This window comes from Sparus aurata, chromosome 17, assembly GCF_900880675.1.
Source record: "Sparus aurata chromosome 17, fSpaAur1.1, whole genome shotgun sequence".
In the NCBI taxonomy this organism is placed as follows: Eukaryota; Metazoa; Chordata; class Actinopteri; order Spariformes; family Sparidae; genus Sparus; species Sparus aurata.
Genome location: NC_044203.1, coordinates 7,088,963 through 7,109,669, shown reverse-complemented (window position 1 = coordinate 7,109,669; position 20,707 = coordinate 7,088,963). Strand labels below are relative to the sequence as shown.

Genomic DNA, 20,707 nt, shown 5'->3' with positions numbered 1-20,707 from the left:
TGTTATATGAGTGATGGAACTTGAATAAAGAAGTGATAAAATCACAAAAAAATAGAGCCGTAATATGTAAAAACAAATAATTTTGCACGTTGACTCAAGACTTGAGCAAGGACGTTTATCTTGATATTGGCGTCAGTATGTCTAGGAAATTAGGTCCAATTACTACATACGATCGTCATCTGTTTCTGATGTTCATTCAGTCTCTAGTCCAGGGTTCTTGGTGTTTAACTGTTCCCTACAGTGTTGTCGTGCACCACTCTAGTCTTCCACTTAGTAATGAATCCTGTCTTTCGGCTGTGCTGGTCTAGATCTTAAAATGTTAAATGGTTTGTATTAGGTGTTGAATCCTTGTTACTTGAAGACTCTTTAGATGCCCAGTCATGCAAGTCCCTCTTAGATCTTAAGTGGTTTAAACTTGTTCCAGCATAACTACGAAATAGTGAAATCTATCATTCAGGAGCCAGTGAGCAAGAAAACTCAGGGATAAAATTGCCATCCTATGCCAAGGAATATTTTGAATAAAATATACAACAAAATGTGTATCTGCAATGGAATGGCTGATGTTTAACACTTTGGTCATGTGATGAAAGAAGTTGGAAAGCCACAAAGTGGTTGAGATCATTTTGTCACATTCTGATTCAAGGTTTGCACTGGTTGGAGTTTTTATATCACTGTGTCAGCTATCTCCTTGACTCTTGTCTTTAGGTCTCGTGGCTTGACTTAAAGACATCTGAGCTAGCACAGCCACGGTCTGCTCAGTCTCTGTTCAAGGAAAAGTTTTGGACGATGTGTTCATCAACTTCCCTTTCATATCTTACAGTTGCCATGTTACTGTTGGAACAGAATGACTAGTGGATTAGTAGGAACAATACTGGCCAATTTACAATACAGTGTAAATGAGAAAACTACGATGGAATTTGCTAGACATCAGACGGACATAATTTATATATTGCTTGGTGTATACCCATCAATGTAACCATTCTCTGATACTTGGCAGTGAGTACAAATGACCTTCTCCCAAGGCACCCACACAACACATGGGATAACTGTACCTAGGGGGTATCCTCCCAGTTGGACTTGCCTGGAACATTTCCACAGGGAAGCTTCAAAAAGACATCTTGATTGCATGCCCCAACATCTCAATTGGCTCTTTTGCTTATGACAAAACAGCTCTTAACTCCTATCAGATATCCGACCTCCTGACCTTATCTCGGATCGCCATTGCCTTGTATAAAGGGGCACATTTGGGGAAAGACCTACTGATTGGGTTACCCAAGGCAAACTGAGGACAATTCAGAAGCCTTTGTTGTTCAGCTTTAATAGGGATTCCTGAAATAAGGTAATAGTTGCATGACTTGCTGGGAAATATGACAGATGAGTCTCTGGTGGCTGGGCCCAGAGCCATGGTGTCTAGTCAGTAGTCACCATGCAGGTTTATCTTACGCAGGTGAGCTTTTCCTTCTGAGGTGAATGATTTTGCTACATTGCCATGCAGGCAATAGGCCAGTGTATATGTTAAACACATTCTCCACTGATTAAGCTTGCATTCCTGTCACATTACTGGACAGTTTTAAAACAAATTGGTAACATTTTTTCATTGCCTTTTTTTTTCAATGCCACTCTACTTTGGAGTTGCATGTGCACACTAGTAGTAATCAGTAGAGGTGTGGTATACTATCCTCGTTTAAACTCCATATCTCGTTTTTTTTCTGATTGCATGCCTCTGCTGGTGAGAGCCGTATGAGGCACTATGTTGGGTTGTCCATTTGTTCATCCCATTGTGAATGCAATATCGCAAGAACACCATGAGGTAATTTCTTCACATTTGACACAGGCATCCATTTTGACTCCAGAATGAACTGATTGGAAACTAGAGGTCAAAGGTCAAGGTCATTGTAACCTCACACAACAGAGTTTTGCAGTCACTTAATAATTCATATAATGAAGATGACAAAATTATGCAAAAAATATTTAAAAGGATACAGTGATCAGTTATGACATTTTATATGCAAAAGGTCAAGTTCACTGTGGTATCGTAATGTTCTACAAAAATGTTCTGGTCATTAATCAACCCCATAGGTCAAGAACAGCAATTTGACTAGCATGTGGCGACAAACAACTGTATGTGGTAATTCTAGTTTGTTTTCTGTTTTATATATTTTTATGTTTTTATCTTTAGCCCCAACCAATACTGACTCAAGTGACATCACTTGAGCAAGTGTATGACTTATTCCCTCTAGTGGGAGCAGAACATAAACTCTTCACATATATTTGAAAGTGCTCCCCTAAACCTGTAAACAGGTTCTGATGTGTAAAAATGGCGGAGTTCCCCTATTAAATACTAAATACGATGCAGGTGTATAATGGTAAGCAAACACAAATTGCAGATGTGATACGTTGATACTGCTCAGGCTTGTTGGCTAAGTCATATTAAGGTGATTGGACTGGTTTGAAATGTTGAATGAATTAAATATATTCTTTGTGTTGACCTGATGATCAGGCTGTCTGTAGTTCTCTCTGTGGTTTACAAAAAAAGAAAAAGAAAAGGTCTAATATTGATTTCTCTATATATAACCATCCTCATCTCATCTCTCGTGCATGTCATTCTCAAGCTTCAAATGCAATACATGTTTAATGAAGCTAATTCATTTGTGCAGCATCTAATGAAGAGCGCAGCAGCAATCTGCACCAGGCAGGTATGCTCACACCTCGGAGACAGACCTTGCTGCAGAGTCTCCTTTCCCCCCAAAATTAGAGGTTAATTCACTCGGAAAATTAAAAAAAAAGAGGAGAGGCATATTTCCAACCTCCAGTGGAGTTTGCTTCACACTTAATGCTCACTGAAATGGTGTCAATCATCAAGCCTGTAAATTTACAGGTTGCAGTAGTTGGTTAATCAAACATTAAGCTTTTTTAGATAAAGAGTTGTTGTATCTTTAAAAAGTACCTCCAATGCCAGTGCTGCATTTGATGCTGGGCTTTGGAACATCTTGTAGAGCTTATAGAAGAAGGTTTATTTTTGACTCAAAGAGAAGTTTCTATTTGATGTTAGTCTACAGTCCATATTTATTTATGTAGTTTCATGCATCTCACCCTGCCCGACCAACCACCCACCTTTACCCTCTTCACCTTTAAGACCTGGAAAATGATGTTGTATTTCAAAAAGTTGTGATTGCTTTTTAATATCACTGCCTACAGCCTACATTTAGCAGCTGTATTGGCCTTTTACTTGAAATTGAATTTCTTCCATTATGTGATTTTTAATCCAGGCGTCCAGGGGCTACAAAAATCGATTCCCTCAGCTCTTGAACTTTAATTGTTGTTTAGCGAGAGGCCATATGGTAACGGATTAGTTTGTTATTACTTGTCAATATCTCCATACTTCTAGTGAGTCTTTGTCTGACACCATCAGTGGAGAGATATAGGGTTATAAATTCTCATGATCTGCAGAGTTTTGGGATCTCTGGGTGTTGGAAGGAAAGTAAAGTGATGCAGTATCTCTGTGATCATACCTAGAAACCATCTATTGCTTGGGTGAGCCAAAGCAGAGCATTTCTGAATGTATTTTTTTTTTTATTGGCAATTTGATTAAAACAAAAAATAAATCACCACTAATTACGATTTTCAGGAAAAACTGAATATTTAATCTGAAAATCGGTCATGATTATTATAATTGGTCGACCCATAGGATAAAGTTTATACATACTGTACTTTTGAAATGTACTTGTATGTATGATACTTGTGTACAGTGCATGCATGACTTCATGTTTACTGAAGTAACATTTTAAAAATATGTACTTTTACTCAAGTTTGTCCTGTGGATACATTATACTACACACAGTATTTCTTCATGGTTTCAATCATTTCTTTCGTCTGGTATGACACATGGCTTAAAACACATACACAATAAGACACGTGTCACACATGCAAATCAGAGCAGGAAAAAAATTCTAAATACTTCGTCAAAATTGGAAAAATGCTGCACCATTTTTCATCCAGAATATTGAAAAATTATGAATATGAGGTTTCTATCAAGTGAAAATGTTAGCTCCCTATCCATGTCCTTCCTTTGTGAACTCTGTAATGACTGAAGAGCTGTGATTTCATTAGAGTCAAGGTTTGAGATGTGTCTCTTATTGTAAACCTTTGCATTAGTACTTGGCATTGCTCATAATAACCAGTTAGTACAAATTGAAGATGACCAGGGGTGATCCAGCACATCATCATGAGTATGAAATGCACAACATGTGTTATTTAGACAAAGTCATTTTGTATTAGCAGATAAATGGCGGAATGTGTGAAATACTGAAATTGCAGAGAGGAGCAGTTCCTTTAGGTCATTAAACCAGTAATTTATGAAGAGGGTCAGACATTGTGTGTAACAGGAAATATCCACCAATGACTTCGTCTTGGCCCCACCTCCCCTGTCCCCTATACACACACACAGGTAAACCCAAACACACACACAATGTCCAAGCTGGACTGCAGCCCTGAGAGAGAGAGTGTGCGAGAACACTGTGACTCACTGTTTGCGTGACTGTTTGTGCGTGCTTTTGCGCACACGCGCATCAGTGCAAGTCTGTGTGTAGGTGCATTTGTATCTGTTTGTGTATGTTACAGCGTGTTAATTTGACTTTGCAGTCAGATGACAGTGCCACTGTACAATATGACGCTCAAATGTGCCAAGTGCGGGGTTATCTCTTCGGCTGACGTTTCCACCACAGCTACCAGTAACGCCATGTTAGTCCCGCTAATTATTTTTCCTTAACTCTTATTACCTCTGTTCTCTCCTCTACTGTATGCCTCCCTTCTTCTTCCTCACTTGATTGGTTCTCTTTCCTTTACCCCTCTGTCATTGTTCTCTTCCCTGGTGCCCTGGCAGGGAGCATTTCACTCAGTATGAGGGGCTGCTGAAGCTTGTGCTCCTGAAAACAAACTGTTTGTTAACTGTATACATGTACATTATTATGCATATGTGCATGATGATTGGATGAGAATCTGTGTGTGTGCGTGTGTGTGTGTGTGTGTGTATGTATGCCTTAAGAGATCATCAGAATTGTGAAGCTGATTACGACAAATGTTGTGAAGGTCATTACTCACGCAGAGAGGACTGCAGAACACTTTAAATGTGTGTGTCTTGCTGTGATCTATGGATCATTTGAATTATTATCAATCTGGACCTTGATTTCTCGCAACTTTTTGCTATTCTGCTTTTAGAATATGGTCATAATTATAGAAGTTCGGTTGTTGACTTGTCTGCCCATTTTTAGCAGGGAGTGTTGCTCTCTGTTACAATCTGCAAATCCCACTTGATAATAGCCTCTCTAAATTTTAAATAGCTGTGACTGAACAATTAATTCCCATCATTTCACTTCATGGTCTGTAATGTGACACTGCTAACACACTTCACACACATTTATCTGTCTGCCTAATGGTTGTGACTCTTGAATGACTAAAATGTGTAAAAAAAAAAACAGTTGTAAACTAGCGCTCAGTAGAGTGCATACCTCGGCTGAGGCCCAACAATCCCCTTTAATTCAATAAAGCCTTATCAATATGATACCCGATATGCCTGTATCCCTAAATTTATAACCACACATAAGTGCTTAACAATAATTTAATCTCGTCCTGTCTCTCACTTTTAAAGAACGTTGATCTGTCTCTTTATCTCATTTACACTCCCAACTTGTCAAACAAATTGCTCAGTGGCCTTAAGCATCAGACTATGACGCTCTACCTACCCCTCTATCGCAGTTATGCATGTCTAATGTGCATGCTGACAAGTCATTCACTTATTATGACTTTTAGACTGTTATTGTCAAATGGTTGTGTTACTTTTTGGTTTGGTTTGGTTTAGGAAAAGATGATACTTTGGGTTGAAAAAACGAGTTAGTCAAACATTCAGTTACGTATATTACATTAGGAGAGTAATGTAAGTGAGATACTTAAATCACTTATTTTACATCATTGTTGTCATTTATGTACATTAACATATGTAAAATAATTTAAAAACAATTCACTCTTAACTACACTGGGCACAAAACTTAGTCTACAGTTGCAAAGTCCAGTGAGCGACTCATCCAACCAGCCGCAGATTTGAACATTTCTTGCACTTTATTCTACTGCACTAGAAGGGCGCTTGAAGAAGTGATGCTATAGGGGTAACTACAGCGTCAAACTTAGAAGCTTAAGGCCACTGACAAGCAGCTGCATTTGATGTGTTGAAGTGAGAGCGGGCTGAGATTCACACCAAAATTGAATGGGGTGCTCCTCCATTCAAGTTTCATGGTCGCTTTCAAAAGTTATTTTTTTCTAGATTAAAAAAATATTTTTGATTTTATGTGTTTCCAGTCTCGTCAAGGACTTTATACTTTTTAGCTGGTGCCAACCTCAGCCTGCCCAGATCCTGTTACTTTAATTCCCAGTCCTGTTTCACTCCAGTGTATCTATTTCTTTTCAACCCTTATGTGTTGATCCAAATACAATAGGCAAAGTGTTTATATCTTTAAATAATGTGTGTCCTATTTCCGTCATATTCCCATGACTTTTACTGATTTGAACCTCGACATATCCCAATCCTGCCATTTTTACTAATTTTTCACAATTGTAGTCTCTTCTTAAATAATACTCGACTTTTTTTAAATAGTAAGATGATGTTTATTCTGGTCCCATCATGGTCCACAAGTTTTACAATCACATGCAACCCGCTATTGTAAATACAAGATTTAATTAGTGTTGATTGATTTCTTGCTGTCTGGCCTGGCCAAATCAATATATTACCCACTACACATTCTCTCTTGTTCTTTGCTTACGCTGACATGTTTCACTAGCTTGAAATGCCAGGGAAAGAGAGTCAGTAAAAATTGTGCCTAATTGTCACTAAGAGGCTGACAGAGACTGAAGCTTCTATTCATGGAAAATAACTAATATGAACATAATTAGTAAGCCTTAGTTTCAGTAGCATATCCAATATGATGTGGGTGTTACCAGGTGAACAAATGGGTTGTAATCACTTTTTGGTTTAATGTCATATTTCCCTAGTGGATTGTATTGTTGAACACCACTCTCTGCACATGGAGAAGGTCCACAGTCACATTATTTGGTCATAATCAGCAAATATCGAAAACAAGGTCTAGACTGAAAATAACCTAAATTATTCTGGTAGGATTAAATCATTCAGTCCTTTAAAGGCAGTACTGATATGTTGTGCCAATTTCAAGCATTGTTAAGTTTGACTGAGTTCATACCAATCTATCATTGAGTATGTCCTCTAGTTCAGTGTATCAGAATCAGAAATACTTTAATAATCCCAGGGGAAAATTATTTTACTGTGTTAGTATTACTGTGGGTGGAAAAGCCACTGAATAGGGTTTGTGCAATCAAACACATCAAATTACAAATGAGATCAAGGAAAATAATGGTCAACATTAGCAAATCCATTTACTGTATTGTTGTAGCCCCATTAATATACCAGAGGTGGAAAATAACCAAGTACTTTTAATTAAGTTGTGTAGTTTGTGGTTGCCCATTTGTTAGGTGTTTACTTTGCTCCATTTTTGAGGGTAGTTTTTAGGTTAATACATGAACCAGTTTCCCATTTAACTTTGCAAAAAACCTCATTTAATGCAGAATAGATTATTTGCCTTACAAAAATATTGCACTTTATAACAACCATCATTAATTGATGTTAAGTTTAAAGTAACATTTTTAGTTTATAGATATTACACTGTTAACAATAACAATACAAAAATGCTTTATAAACCATGTATTAAGCTTTTATAAATGTTTACCAATGATAATGTCTAATAATCCAAATCTGAATAATATTTATAGATTAAATAATAATCGTCATTAGCAATAGTATATTAAAGAATTGCTTAGTGAGTGTTTTTTAAAGCACATTTTTTAACAAAAATTGAATTAACTGTGACTTTACCATTTAAGTATTAATAGAAAATGTGATGCATTAAAAGTAATCAAACAGGAAAGTATGAAAAAGACTGCTTTAGAATAATACAAGTTCCATTCCTTCGAAATCTAGAGGTGAACAGTTGATAAAATGTTTTGATAAAATTCACTTTTCTGTCATCTCGGGAGTCATATAGTCTACATATACATAAATAATGAAAATGTTTATTTCCCTCCATTAAATTTCTAGTAGTGTGTGATGTGTATATAAACATGAACAGTCAGAAAATTGTCTTTTCTGACACTTAAATGTGACACAAAAGCGGCATAAGAATCCCATGTCCCTCTCTTTGTCCCTTTTAACGAGTCAATTAAATTAAATACCCAATTAGGGACTCTTTTCTACAGTGGCCCAAAAGGGTTGAACCAAATGTAAAGGCCACAACACAAATGCAAAAGCCACAACATGACAACAGAGACAAGCAACAGCCCCCCCCCCCACACACACACTCCACCACTAATTGGTTGTGTTTTCTATGCTTGACTTAAACTATTAACACACACAGTAGCTCTGGTAATGTCTCTTTTTGGTGGTTTGTAAGCTGTAGTTTTGCGGGTAAAGCGTAGATTTATCTATGGGTCCAACACACCAGGCTTTTTTGCCTCTCTCCTGGTCTTCTGCTGCTCCTTTTTGAGGTCAATCATCCTCCGGAGCAGCACTTCACTGTCAGAGTGTCTCTGAGTTTGTTAGGTAGAGTGGACAGATGGGCTGCCCTGCTGCTACTATGCCACCCAGCCTGACGGCTCTACCTAACGAGCCAAGACACACAGCAGCTGCGACACCCAGGCATGGTGGTGTGTTTTAGTGGGGCAACAACAGCTCACAGTCAGCTACATCAGCTCCACCGCTGGCTGTATGTTTTAGACAACACGGAGAACAACACAAGACAGCCACTGAACATACAGTTAGGAAATAAAAACTGACAGAGGTTTCCATGGCCCTGGTAGTCCACTGGACAAGAGGGAGGAAGATTAGTGGGACCAGTACCCTTAGACGAACACCTGTTCTTGGCTGTCCTCCTGTGTCCACATCCCCCTGGGGGATCTGGTAGTCCTGCTGTACAACCAAAGAGAGGGAGGGAGCTCAGTGGCTCACAATGAATTGAATGGTAAATCGGACTACAAAAGAGACAAGAATTAGCAAGATAGCGAACTATTTCCTAACTGTATGTTCAGTAGCCAGCGGTGAGGATATGATAAGTGTTTTTGTTAGCAAACACAAAATATGATATGCCAATATGAAATTTAGCTGAAATAATAACAAGGTTGATATTGTGCACCTTTTCCTGTCAGTGGGGAGCAAAAGCCTCCTTGATCCCATGAGACTGGCATTGCCCAAGTGTGCGTGTCATCAGAGCAAGTGGAGATCAAACTGATACAAATCTCACGAGCATGCATTGTACATAGATTGACGTTGATCGATTCTTCACAGGCTTAGCTGATCTCAAACGAACCTAATGACACGACGACATTTGCTGTTGCTTACTTCTGCTGCCACTCGCTCACTTCTGCCATTGCTCGCTTCCGTTGCGATAATGTGGCTTTTGTATTCGTGTTTTGACTTCCTCTTGTGGCTTTTGCATTTGGGTCAACCCTTCTCAGCCACAACTACTTTTTACTCTGTTGTCCGCAATTATTGCCCCCTGCTGGTACTGTACGTTCATACACAACAGTGAAACTCACACGCTGTCTTTTCGTTGATTGGTAGGTCTATTACATGCTTTGGTGTGTGACTGGGCCACATATTTAAGGATGGCTGTCTTTGGTTGATTCAGGTGCTATGACAAAACCTGAACACTTTCTGCCCATATTTTAAACATTAACAGGCATTATAGCAGCTCAAGAGCCTGAATCAGCTTAACACTGATTGACAAAAATGACAAAGCAAAAGAAAATAGTGATTGAAAGATTGTTTGTGTTCAGAAGAGCTGCTCAGAGCAGGAAGTTGGTTAGTATGACATGACTTTTCTATACTGATAGAATTAGTGCTGTGGAAGTTCATCATGGGGTATTACTCTGTTGTTGCTGGCAATATATAATTTTCCACCTCTGGAATAACAACAACAACACAAAAAAAAGTATTGAAAAGGTTTAGAAAAACAAGTCAAAGATAATTTCTTGACACTCACACTGAGAGTAATTATCGCCCTTGTTTGTTCCTGATGTGCAAATCAAACTAATGGAATGAGTCAACAACAAAAGAAAAACAAGAAGCAAAGTGGGAGAAAAACTATGGACAGCGGGAATGAGACTTCTCCAGAATCTCTCTCTTTCTCTGTCCTTCTCTGCTCTGCCTCTTCTGTTTGTCTTTGCATTCTGTTTCAGCCTCATTACACTTGTTTTTCCCCACTGCTCACCCTCGATCCTCCCTCTCTTTCCTGTGGCACTAGATCCTCTATGGTTTGACTGTGCCATCTTAAACATACATGCATGTAATATATGTGAATTATGAACATATATATCTGCAGATAATGGATGTATGTTTTTGTTTGTGAGAGTAACATAATTTGTGGTGATGTTATGTATTGATGCATGGGTAGAGCTGCTAACACTATGCTAAAAGCGTGGGCAGTTATCATGGGCAAGTAGGAAATTGGTTTAAGATTGTGATAAGCATTATATTCTCTGACGTATTTGATGCGCCAAGAAAGAAAGTGGAAAGAAATCCAGTTTATCTCTTGGAACTGTTTTGTATGGCAGCCTGCTAAAGTGGTAAAAAAAAAAATAATCGGATAATCGAAGCTAATGATATGAAATGTCTTAATTGATGCATAACTTAAAACATTATTGTCTTGCCCTCTGTATCATTTGACTAGTACTGTCCTTGACTGCCTTTCCCCTTCCATCTTGTAGGGCATCACTGTGGAGCTCCTGTGTAGTTTTGCCCCTCCTGGCCCTCACATGGATGTCAGCTGTCCTCGCCATCACCGACCGGCGCTCTGCACTCTTTCAGATCCTCTTTGCTGTCTTTGATTCACTGGAAGGCTTCGTAATTGTCATGGTGCACTGCATCCTGCGCAGAGAGGTACCTCACATGACCAGTGACTTTATAAATGTTCTTCCTGGTTTTCTTTGTGTTTAATTGAAATTGACATGAAATTTGGTGTAGTTCCCAGAGATGTGGACCAGAGTCATTGTGTCTTGGACTCAATGCAACTCTGTTACGATGACTTGACGTGACAGAAAAGAAATGACTTGAGACTTGACTTGAGCCATGATTAAAACAACTTTTCTTTGTTCATTTTGTATTTGATTTAATGCCATGGATAGTTATTCAAATCATAGGTGGTAACAGGAAATCACATTTGCATCCCAAGAGCCTGAATCTGTACATAACTGAGATATTCTACAAACAGGCCAGACAAACGGACATGGTCGGAATTTACCAAAGTGCAATGTTGTAGACTGGCTTTCAGTATTTCATTGTTTAAAAGTGAAGGAGGGTCAATATTTTGTTTGATTGAGAGGATGACAGATAAATTACATTTTATATAAAAGCATCTTAAGTATTGGTGAAACATGGAAAACAAAAGGTGTCTGCAAAGTGAGTGTGTGGTTGAGTGAGTGTGAGGGAGTGATTGCAGTGAGTGACAGCAGAGCAGAGGAAAAGCAATGAGGTTTTCAGCCGAGCAGTAAATTTAAACTTCATGCTTGTGTCATTCAGACATGCCACCCTCGCCATTTTTGGTTTCTCTTACTTTGATTTTTACCAGAAACACTGCACATCTATCTATGTTAAGCTTCTTAATTCAACTTCCTGCAAAGGGGAAGTTATGCCCCTGAGCTGCTTGAGGCTTTTAAGGTGAAGCATCTTTGCGTCAACTCTTATTTTCATTCACTTCAACGTTGCTCTTCCTTCATTTAGAGACTGATTCGTAATGATTTTGTTGACCACCAGACTTTTTGTTTGGCAGCACTACTCAACTCAGATTTCCCCTTGAGCAACTTGTTCATGATGGTCTATGTCGGTAAACTATTTGGATTTTAATGACCGCATGAATTTTGACGTACAGTGCAGTGTGGTGTAATGACGTTGTCAACCTCTAGGGGCAGCTAAAAGGGCTGTGGACTTTTAGCCTTTATTAATAAAAGCCAATCACTCAGTATTTTGTAAACTGATGTTTGTATATATCCTACCAGTATTAAGCTTGTCTTCCTCTGTTCTCCTGTGGTTTGGTACAGGTTCAGGAGGCAGTAAAGTGCCGTGTGGTGGACCGCCAGGAGGACGCTAATGGAGATTCAGGCGGATCTTTCCAAAATGGCCATGCACAGCTCATGGTATGAATATGCATGTGTTTGTTATTTCCACCTTTCAGGATTGATCATTAAATATCGGCAGAGTGAGCACACCTAATACAATATTTATTGTTTTGTGTCCTCAGACTGACTTTGAGAAAGACGTGGATATGGCTTGCAGATCAGGTAAGCTCCAGATTTAGTGTGTTTGATTTTGTGTTTGCATTTGATTTAACTTTGGGGACTGCTGTTCAAAAGCTACAGATGTCTTTTTGTGCACCCTCTCTGTATTTTGAAGGCTTCAAATTCCTCAGCGTTGTCAGAACAGATGTGAGGCATGTTCCCCCTCAGTTCTGCACTTGTGTCTTACAATCAACATCACGACAGCCTCCCTTCACCAAGGAGCTGTTTTGACAAGAAATACAGCACATTACAGCTGCATTACTCAGTTCAGCCAGGCTGATGGGAGTGAGACGAACGTGTACTGAGCAGTTATATGCAGATAAACAGGGCTGTCTGACTCCTTCCTACACTGCCGCTGTATAATTAAGTCCCTCCCGACAGTGCCACATCAGATACTGGCTCTGCTCTGATATCCGCTGGGAGTGAAAAATCTGATTATCTCTTGAGACAGGATATCAAGAAAAGCATCTGGAGCAGAAAAGCTATTGAGACACAGACAAGCCCAACTGAACAAAGACAGAAAACAACAGAGAAAGATTATTGTTTTTTTCTTTGCATATGTCAAGTAGGAGGAGGGAGCACAGACAGCAATTGTGAGATATTTAGTTTGGTGGCTTTGTCTGACATTGTTTACTAGATTAGATATGAGATATGCATGCTGCCATAAGTCAACAAGTGTTATCACAAAATGAGGTTAGGTCACAAGGGTCAAGGCAGGTCCCATGTCAGCCATATTCTCTCAGATGATATATTTTATCAAACAGTTACTTTCTTCTCCATCTTTCTGCTGTTTCTGACTTGTCAGATTACTCAGTGTGCAATGATTCGATTGATCTGGATGTTTGAAGGTGCCTTTTTTATTACATTTATAGAGTTGACTTATCAATGCTCTTTGACAGTGTCAGTGACAATGGTGACACTGTTTCTATGCTATCTCAAATACTCAGTACTGTTTCTAGCTTCTGAAATACAGTGACTTGAGTCAAGTGCATTTTTTCTTTTTATCTTTAAAAGTGCACCATGTGATTGTGGGGAAGAAATGTCTGCCTAAACAAACTAAATGGTCAAACTCTGTTTGTATTCATGACTGAATAAGCTGAATAAACAAACTGACCTTAAAGGACAACACTGTTTATACTGTTTCAGGTTGGTTATATGTGGCGGACCCTGCCACCTCTTTACCTTCAAACAGAGTTCTCGGACCTTATCTTCCTCTGAGAACAGCTTGCATTAATATTGTGCATTTTAAATTTCTGAGTTTGGATTTCTCACAGCACAGTGCCCTTTTAATTATCCATTTACAATTGGATATAGTGGTTCACTGAGATGGTTTAGCTGGACGATACTAAATAAACCAGATTCAAGTAAAAGGTTGCTTTAGCTTCTCTTCAGCCCAGGGCTTCATTATTAGCCGTTTTTGGACAGGGCACCAAGCCGCCAATTTGCCCGTCCTTTTGGCGGCTCGGTCCGTGGTTTTAGACAGAGGCCGGCAAATCAGGGGTCTGTTTTGGTCGCCGATTTTCTGCATCGGAGGGTACACTTATTTCCGCCTCGCCTGCTATCTAAAAAACGAGGCGTCAATGTGCCGGCCTCTGTGTGAGGTGGGCGGAGGTGTAGATGACCTGCGCTATTGTGCGACCCACAGCCGGGGATTTTTAAAGCCAAGAAACAGCTGATCACAGCAGTCAGTCCATCTTTTCATCCGCGGACATTAAGATGAGCTGTCTGTGTTGTCCGCTTGTTGTTGTAGCGGTAGGCTAAAAAAACAGTTCTAAACTCCAGTGGGGTGCAATGTAAAGCTCTTATTTTGAAGACAAATTCTTTGTCACTGTTTACAGCCCACCTTCGAGCTTCACATCACGTCACATGTTTACACCTACATCAGTGGCGGCTTTTTGAAAAGGAGGAATATTAGGCCTCCGTTTTTGAAAGACAGGCCAGCATATTACCGCCCTGTGAGGGCTGGCAACTGGTGTAAGGCCCTCAACCCCAGGGGCCTCAAGAACCCAAACCCTAAGTAACAGTAACAACTGGGATAATTGCCACATCGTTCATTATTTTGAGACCTCAGCTTGTGGAGGAGCCCTTTTTTACCCAGTGAATTTTACTAAATACGTTTGTGTTTTAATTGTTTTCTTGACAACAATGCAGTACATGTGATATGAATGAATAATGTGCAATGAGAGGTGGACTGGAGGTCAATAGGGACCTATGCCCCCAGGGAACCCGAGCAGGTAAATCTATCAAGGGTTCAACTCCTTATCTCACACTGGTTCTCTGTTCTGGTTCTGTTGCTTCCAGGCACTGTGAAGCGCTCATCTCTCCAGGGGGAAGAAAAGGCCTCCTCTGGCACCCTCACTCTTCAGAAGGGTTCTAACTTTAACACCATGCCGGCAAGCATGGCCAAGGTTCACCTGCAGAACGTGGCTGACTACACCAGCCACACTCTGACGCTGCGTAGGGATAAAGGCGCTACGAAAGGAATCAGTACGGAGCTACCGGGTGCCAAATCCATCTACATCTGCGACGGCGAGCTCTTCAAGCAGCTGGACGGAGAGCTTCCTCGAGGGAATGGTGAGGGAAGTAGCTCTGAGGGCACTGGCAAAGGCCCAGGATATGTCATTCTACCCACCAACAACACAGGGACCATGAAGGGTGGGAAAGAGGAGCAGACAGCCAAGTACAACATCAGCATCGAGCAGCTGCCTCAGACCAGACTCATCCACCTGGCTAACCCTGTCAGCGCAGAGCCTGTGCCTGGCTTTGGGCTGAAGACCCTGCCTGCTGACCAGATCAGTGTGTCATGCTCTGACAGAGACTCACCTGCACACAACCTGCAGAACATGCCCAGAGACTCCCAGGTGGCCAACAGTATGTGTGACGGGGGAGATTCCGGAAACTCTGGTGTGATGTCCAAGAGTGAGACCATCTCCACACTGTCTATGAGCTCATTGGAGGTAAGACCACCAAATATGATCAGCATATTCTTGTCATAGTAATGCATTATCAGCCTCATACTTCATACTTCAAATGAGACATGCATGTAAAGTTGTGTTTTGTACTACTAGACTGACCATTAATTTTCAAGAACCAAACATTTATTTGAAAGAGGCTGATACAGTATCATAGACAAACCTTTATTTTGTAAATAAAAGTGTATTTGATCACATTTTAGTAGGATGCCTCCCTTTTCTAAAATCTGCATGTCTTTTTATTTGATGTTGACCTTAAACTTTAAACTCATCTACCCATTGTTTGGACAAATTCAGAATATTAAAAAATTCCACAGCAATATGCCCATCAGAGCAATAACAGAGTCATGTTATACAGACCATTCTAATGATCTAAGTTTCTCTTGTTAACAGAAACTACAAATCACAAATACAATTCGCAGACTGGCTGCATGCCGTTGGGAAGTGGGATTGGGGTCAACATGAAAAAACTTGTGATGACCCACTAATTTTGGTGGAAAAGCGGCAATGGTTCCGTCCCCAAGCAGTAGAAACCATTGTTCAGCACAGATTGTTTGGTAGTGTCAACCATGTTTGATATTTACAATTTAAAATTTTGATTACTACATCAGTTCCTTCTGAGCTGGACCACAACATCCACTGAAAGAGGCCTCCTGGAGCCGCTGTCAATAAAAATCATATTTTTTGCCCAACTGTTACACATAAAGGCCTCTAGTACCTCATAGGGCATAGGCACTTGAGGGCTCTTAAATGTGAAACATCTACAACAAGTGAATCACAACTGGTTTTGATAACAGTGGTTAAAAAACATAAAATTAGAAGTAACTATAGATTATAAATTAGGGCTGTCAAACAATTAATTAATCGCATTTTGTCCATAGTTAACCCTAACCCTAACCCTAACCCTTTTTGGCACATTTTTTTCTGTTCTAAATGTACCTTCATGTATTTTTTTCATGTTCTTAATACTTTAAACAACATAAGAAAGGACAATTATGCTTGCTTTATGAAAATGTTAATTCAACACTTCAAATCATACAGGAAAATAAAAGGCTCAAAAAATATCCCCTCACCCTAAATGGGATCAAAACATGGTGATGTCTGCTTTTGGCGAAGGGGGGGGTGGGCTCTCTGCATCTGCCATGTGTTTGGCTTGCAAATGATATTTGAGACTCGGCGTACTTCGATGGTAACTCATTTCATGGCGACAGTACGTGCAGATAACTATTGTCCTATCGACCGAACCATCTGGCAGTGTTTTGAAAGTGAATTTGCCGTTCATAAAATCCTTTCTCCATTTACTTTCACTTTCGCTTTTCAGTCCACCGTGTTTTTCCCGAACGCCAACCCTGCTTCTTCTTCTTCTGATTCCCTTTCTTATTCTTCTGCCGCCCTCTGGATCAAGACTACAGGTGCCATCGACGGCCATAAATCAAACAATGCGCGTTTCTTTTTTTTTTAATTCAGAGCGTTAATCGCGCGTTAAAAAAATTAACAGCGTTAAGAGGATGTTGCGTTAACGAGTTATTAACGCGTTAACTTTTACAGCCCTATTATAAATAAAAATAGTGTTTCTGTTTCAGAGAAACTCAGGGCAGCAGGGTGGAAGGTATGACATGACGCTTGCTTTACTATCTGAATTACTGCTGTGGAAATAGACATGTTACCGGGTTTACCATGAGATCCTCCTGGCTTGTGTTTGAGGCATTCTTCTCATAATATCTCCTCATTTCTTATCCATATCTCAATGCGAATGGTTGCATATATCATGACAGCTTATGTTTTGCTAATCACATGTGATTATGCATGAACCACAGCCATTCATGTAGTAAAATCCAAAAGCAAAATCCAGCACTCTAGGTAAATAGTAAAAAGTGCTATTGTATATCCTTTTTCTCTTGAATCATCCCTTGGGCATGTATTGAGCTACTGGCTGTGTTTGAGCAACACAGCATCAGTGCATAGATATGAATGATTAATAAGGATATTCAGCTAGGGAGCCACACATTAATAAGCTGGATATTAATTCATGAAAATAAATAAAGGATCATTAATTAGGTCTCCCCAGAGTAGCACTGTGCTGATTTTCACGCACACTTAAGTGACCCCACTCTGATGCTAAAAATAAGGCATCACAAAAACTGTGCCCATATTTCCTGGCCCCATGTAAAAAACAGCATCTTTACAAAGGTTTGTTTTCACTGAGCCTCTAGTGCAGACAACAGTGGCAGGCTGAGACGACACAGTGATCAGCACACAGTGGCCTGGACATCTGGCTGCTGGTGTCTTTTCACTTCAGGGCAAAACACACTTCCATAATGGCGTGCAAGGTGGCAGCTGCCACAGCAACCGAGCAGCCTGAAGGTCAGGTTTTCCTTCACCACTCCGTGATGGAGGACTCAAAGGTCATTCGGTCACAATCTGTTAACTACAAACTTGTGCCAACAGGGTCAGAATGACCAGCAGCAAACCTTGTTTTCTCCCTCATGACTCACTGCTCTCCTCCGGCACCCAGAAAGACTCGTTGTTGACTGGCTGATGTGGAGATACACAATGAAACACTTAACCAACACTTGAGCATTTGTCTGCTCATAAGGCACACAATATCAAGACACATCTTTAATCTCCCTGTCTCATCTCCCCCCAGAGACGAAAATCACGCTATGCAGAGCTTGACTTTGAGGTAATTTTAGTCTCTTTGATTCCTACAGAGCTTTGTAGACTTTGACCAAAAAGCTATGTCTCTTACTTAGCTATTCAGACCTCTAGATGTTTGCATATATTTATCAGATTTATTCAAAGTTTGGATGTGACTGTGGTGTAGAGATTAGAGACTTTAAATGTGAAGGGGTAAAGTAGGATTGATGGTAGCCTGTGCTGTTTACCTCATACGTAACGTGCAATGTTCCTGTGTAGAAGATTATGCACACCCGGAAACGCCACCAGGACATGTTTCAGGACCTGAACAGGAAGATTCACAGTGCAGACAAGGATAGAGAATCTCCACCTGTTGACGCCAAAGCTGCCAAAAGATGGAGTGTGTCCTCTGCCAGCAGCGACAAGACCAACATGAGTGTAAAGAGTTTAACTTTATTATGTCCTGCCCCCCCCCCTCCCCTCCCCTATATCTAATGTTGTCCTCCTTTTCTCTTATCATTAGTACAAATCACCACACATGCTTGGAATTGCCTTTTTAATTATTAGTGCAGCCATTCTAAAAATAGTATTTTTTCAATCTGCTTAGTGCCAGAGGAAATTAGCTGTGAGGGCATTTTTGTGGGTGGGCATACTAATACAACTACAGACCTAGTCAAGTAATCTCCAAATGTGACAAATATTTAAAGGTTCTCTCAAATTAGACAACATGTTAGAACTTGGTACAAGACAAGGCCTCATTAAAAACAGACATAATTTAAAGCTCTTTTTGTTGAGCAGGCAGTCTAGGCTCTAAGCTAAAGTTCTGCTGCCTGAGTGCGGGCCATATTGTTTAAGTCAGGATATTTATTCATGATTTATTGTCTGTCTTTGTCTCTGTCTGTCTGCAATTTATACATCAAAGCATGTCGTGTGTCAGGAGTAGATATGCAATGCCTAGTGATGAGAGCAATAGAGATAGAGCCATGACATTAGGTCAGTAATTGATTAAATAAAGCAAAGATACTAGTCCTGTTTCATTGCCATTTGTAGTTTATCACAAAATAATTTTGAAGTAGATAAGTCACCACAAAATCCCATCTGAAATGTTCTTTATGGGGCAATTTATAGGATATAGCCAGAATATTAGTGCAACATTCAAAGAGGAACTAACGTTTGTGCCGTTATTTCCTCAAAATGTGACAATGTTGACATTATGTCAAAGACGTCTCTGTACTGTGTTGCAGGGGTGTCTACTGAAGTTAGCATGCTAACCAGCTAGCTCTGGCACATTTTGTCATGTTATCCCGCTTTGTACCTCAAGAGTTGATAGTCTGTAGTTTCAGCTGTGAAAGTGACTAGTCTGCTACTGAGTACTGTAAGTAAACAAACTAATCTCACAGAGAAAGGACATTTTTTTTTTAATCTATATTCCTGAACAGAAAAATAAATGTGTACGTTTAAATTGAGCTTTCTTTCTTTTACTGCTTGAAATGGCAAGTTACTCTATTACTAACCTGGTCACAACAGGCTAGCAGATCTTGCCTTTTTTTGGTGGAGATTTAGCCGTAATAATTCCTGAGTTTACGTCCCCATGTGCAAAACAAGTTCACCCCAACACTATATTGCAGTAGAACCCTCACTGCATCCTGGGTTTAGCCCCGACCACGTGGTTTAAAGAAATTGAAACTACTCCCCCCATGATCTGAGGTTAGGGTGACCAGATCCCAATAAGCCAAATGTGGAACAAAAAGGTATGTTTGTGTGGGACAATGTGGGACATGTCACCAGTGTATGGCCATTGTCTAAAATGTGTATATATTGTCTATCTAACTTTAAAAAATATATATTTCTTTTGTGCCTGGTAGCTCATAACATCTATGCTTTACTTTCTGGTTGATTTAGTAGCATGTAATAGATTATACAATTTACAGGTAAGACTTTATTTACCTTGTGAAGGGTTTAACAATTATAATATTTTAAGCAGCCCTGTTTATATTTTCTCTAACATATATGAACAAATGGTATGGTTGTGCCCTCTAAACACTATACCTTCAGTTATTAAGTCTTTTTCTGAATAGAGCCATATACTTAACCAAAGGGATTGTAGTAGCAAGATTGGGATTGTGATTGGGAGTGCTGGACAGTGTGGTAAATGCTGGTTATTTTAGCTGCCATTACCTTATCTGTCTGGCAGCCATCTTTGGGTTTCAGGAGGAATGTTTTCATAGATTGGCCCGTGCCATTTTGAGCCACACATTTCTAGTGAAGCGTGCAGGTACTGTGTCACTTCAGATCATATTCTGTGTGAAATTGAGAAATAACTCGGGAAAGATCGCAAAAAACTCGGTGAGATTCGTCTTCCACCAGCTTCGCCCACTTTTAAAGAGTCTCCCAGTCTCTGTTGTAGCTGCATCATCGTTTTTTGTGGTAGTTTCCATTATATTCTGCCTAAATCTGCATCACTTTCACTCTCAATTTTCCTCATTGCGGGGATGGGACAGCGGAGATAGTGACAGGTTAACTTGACTGACTACACAGTTTGATTAACAGCTGCTGACACAGACTGGGGATAACAGCCGTCCCTCCTTTCTTCACAGCCATGGGATAAATTACACATTTATGGAAGGAAGCATCTGTCCTGCAGTGGCTTTGACTTTGAAAACTAGAGCCAATTAAATTGCGGGACATCATCTCAATATGTGGGATGCAGG

General features: G+C 39.9%; 1 protein-coding gene across 17 annotated transcripts in view; it reads left to right on the top strand.

Annotated features, from left to right (window-relative positions):
* adgrb1a (adhesion G protein-coupled receptor B1a) overlaps nt 1–20,707 on the top strand; it is a 191,298-nt gene that overhangs the window by 165,119 nt on the left and 5,472 nt on the right. For 9 of the 17 annotated variants that reach the window (XM_030395288.1, XM_030395287.1, XM_030395278.1 and 6 more), the window contains 7 exons: nt 4,642–4,740; nt 10,822–10,993; nt 12,151–12,246; nt 12,351–12,390; nt 14,689–15,344; nt 18,007–18,042; nt 18,276–18,434. In XM_030395288.1, coding sequence (XP_030251148.1) covers nt 4,642–4,740; nt 10,822–10,993; nt 12,151–12,246; nt 12,351–12,390; nt 14,689–15,344; nt 18,007–18,042; nt 18,276–18,434 — 1,258 coding nt within the window. The remainder of the gene's footprint in view (nt 1–4,641; nt 4,741–10,821; nt 10,994–12,150; nt 12,247–12,350; nt 12,391–14,688; nt 15,345–18,006; nt 18,043–18,275; nt 18,435–20,707) is intronic. The other 8 variants (XM_030395285.1, XM_030395284.1, XM_030395282.1 and 5 more) reach the window with 3 other exon arrangements.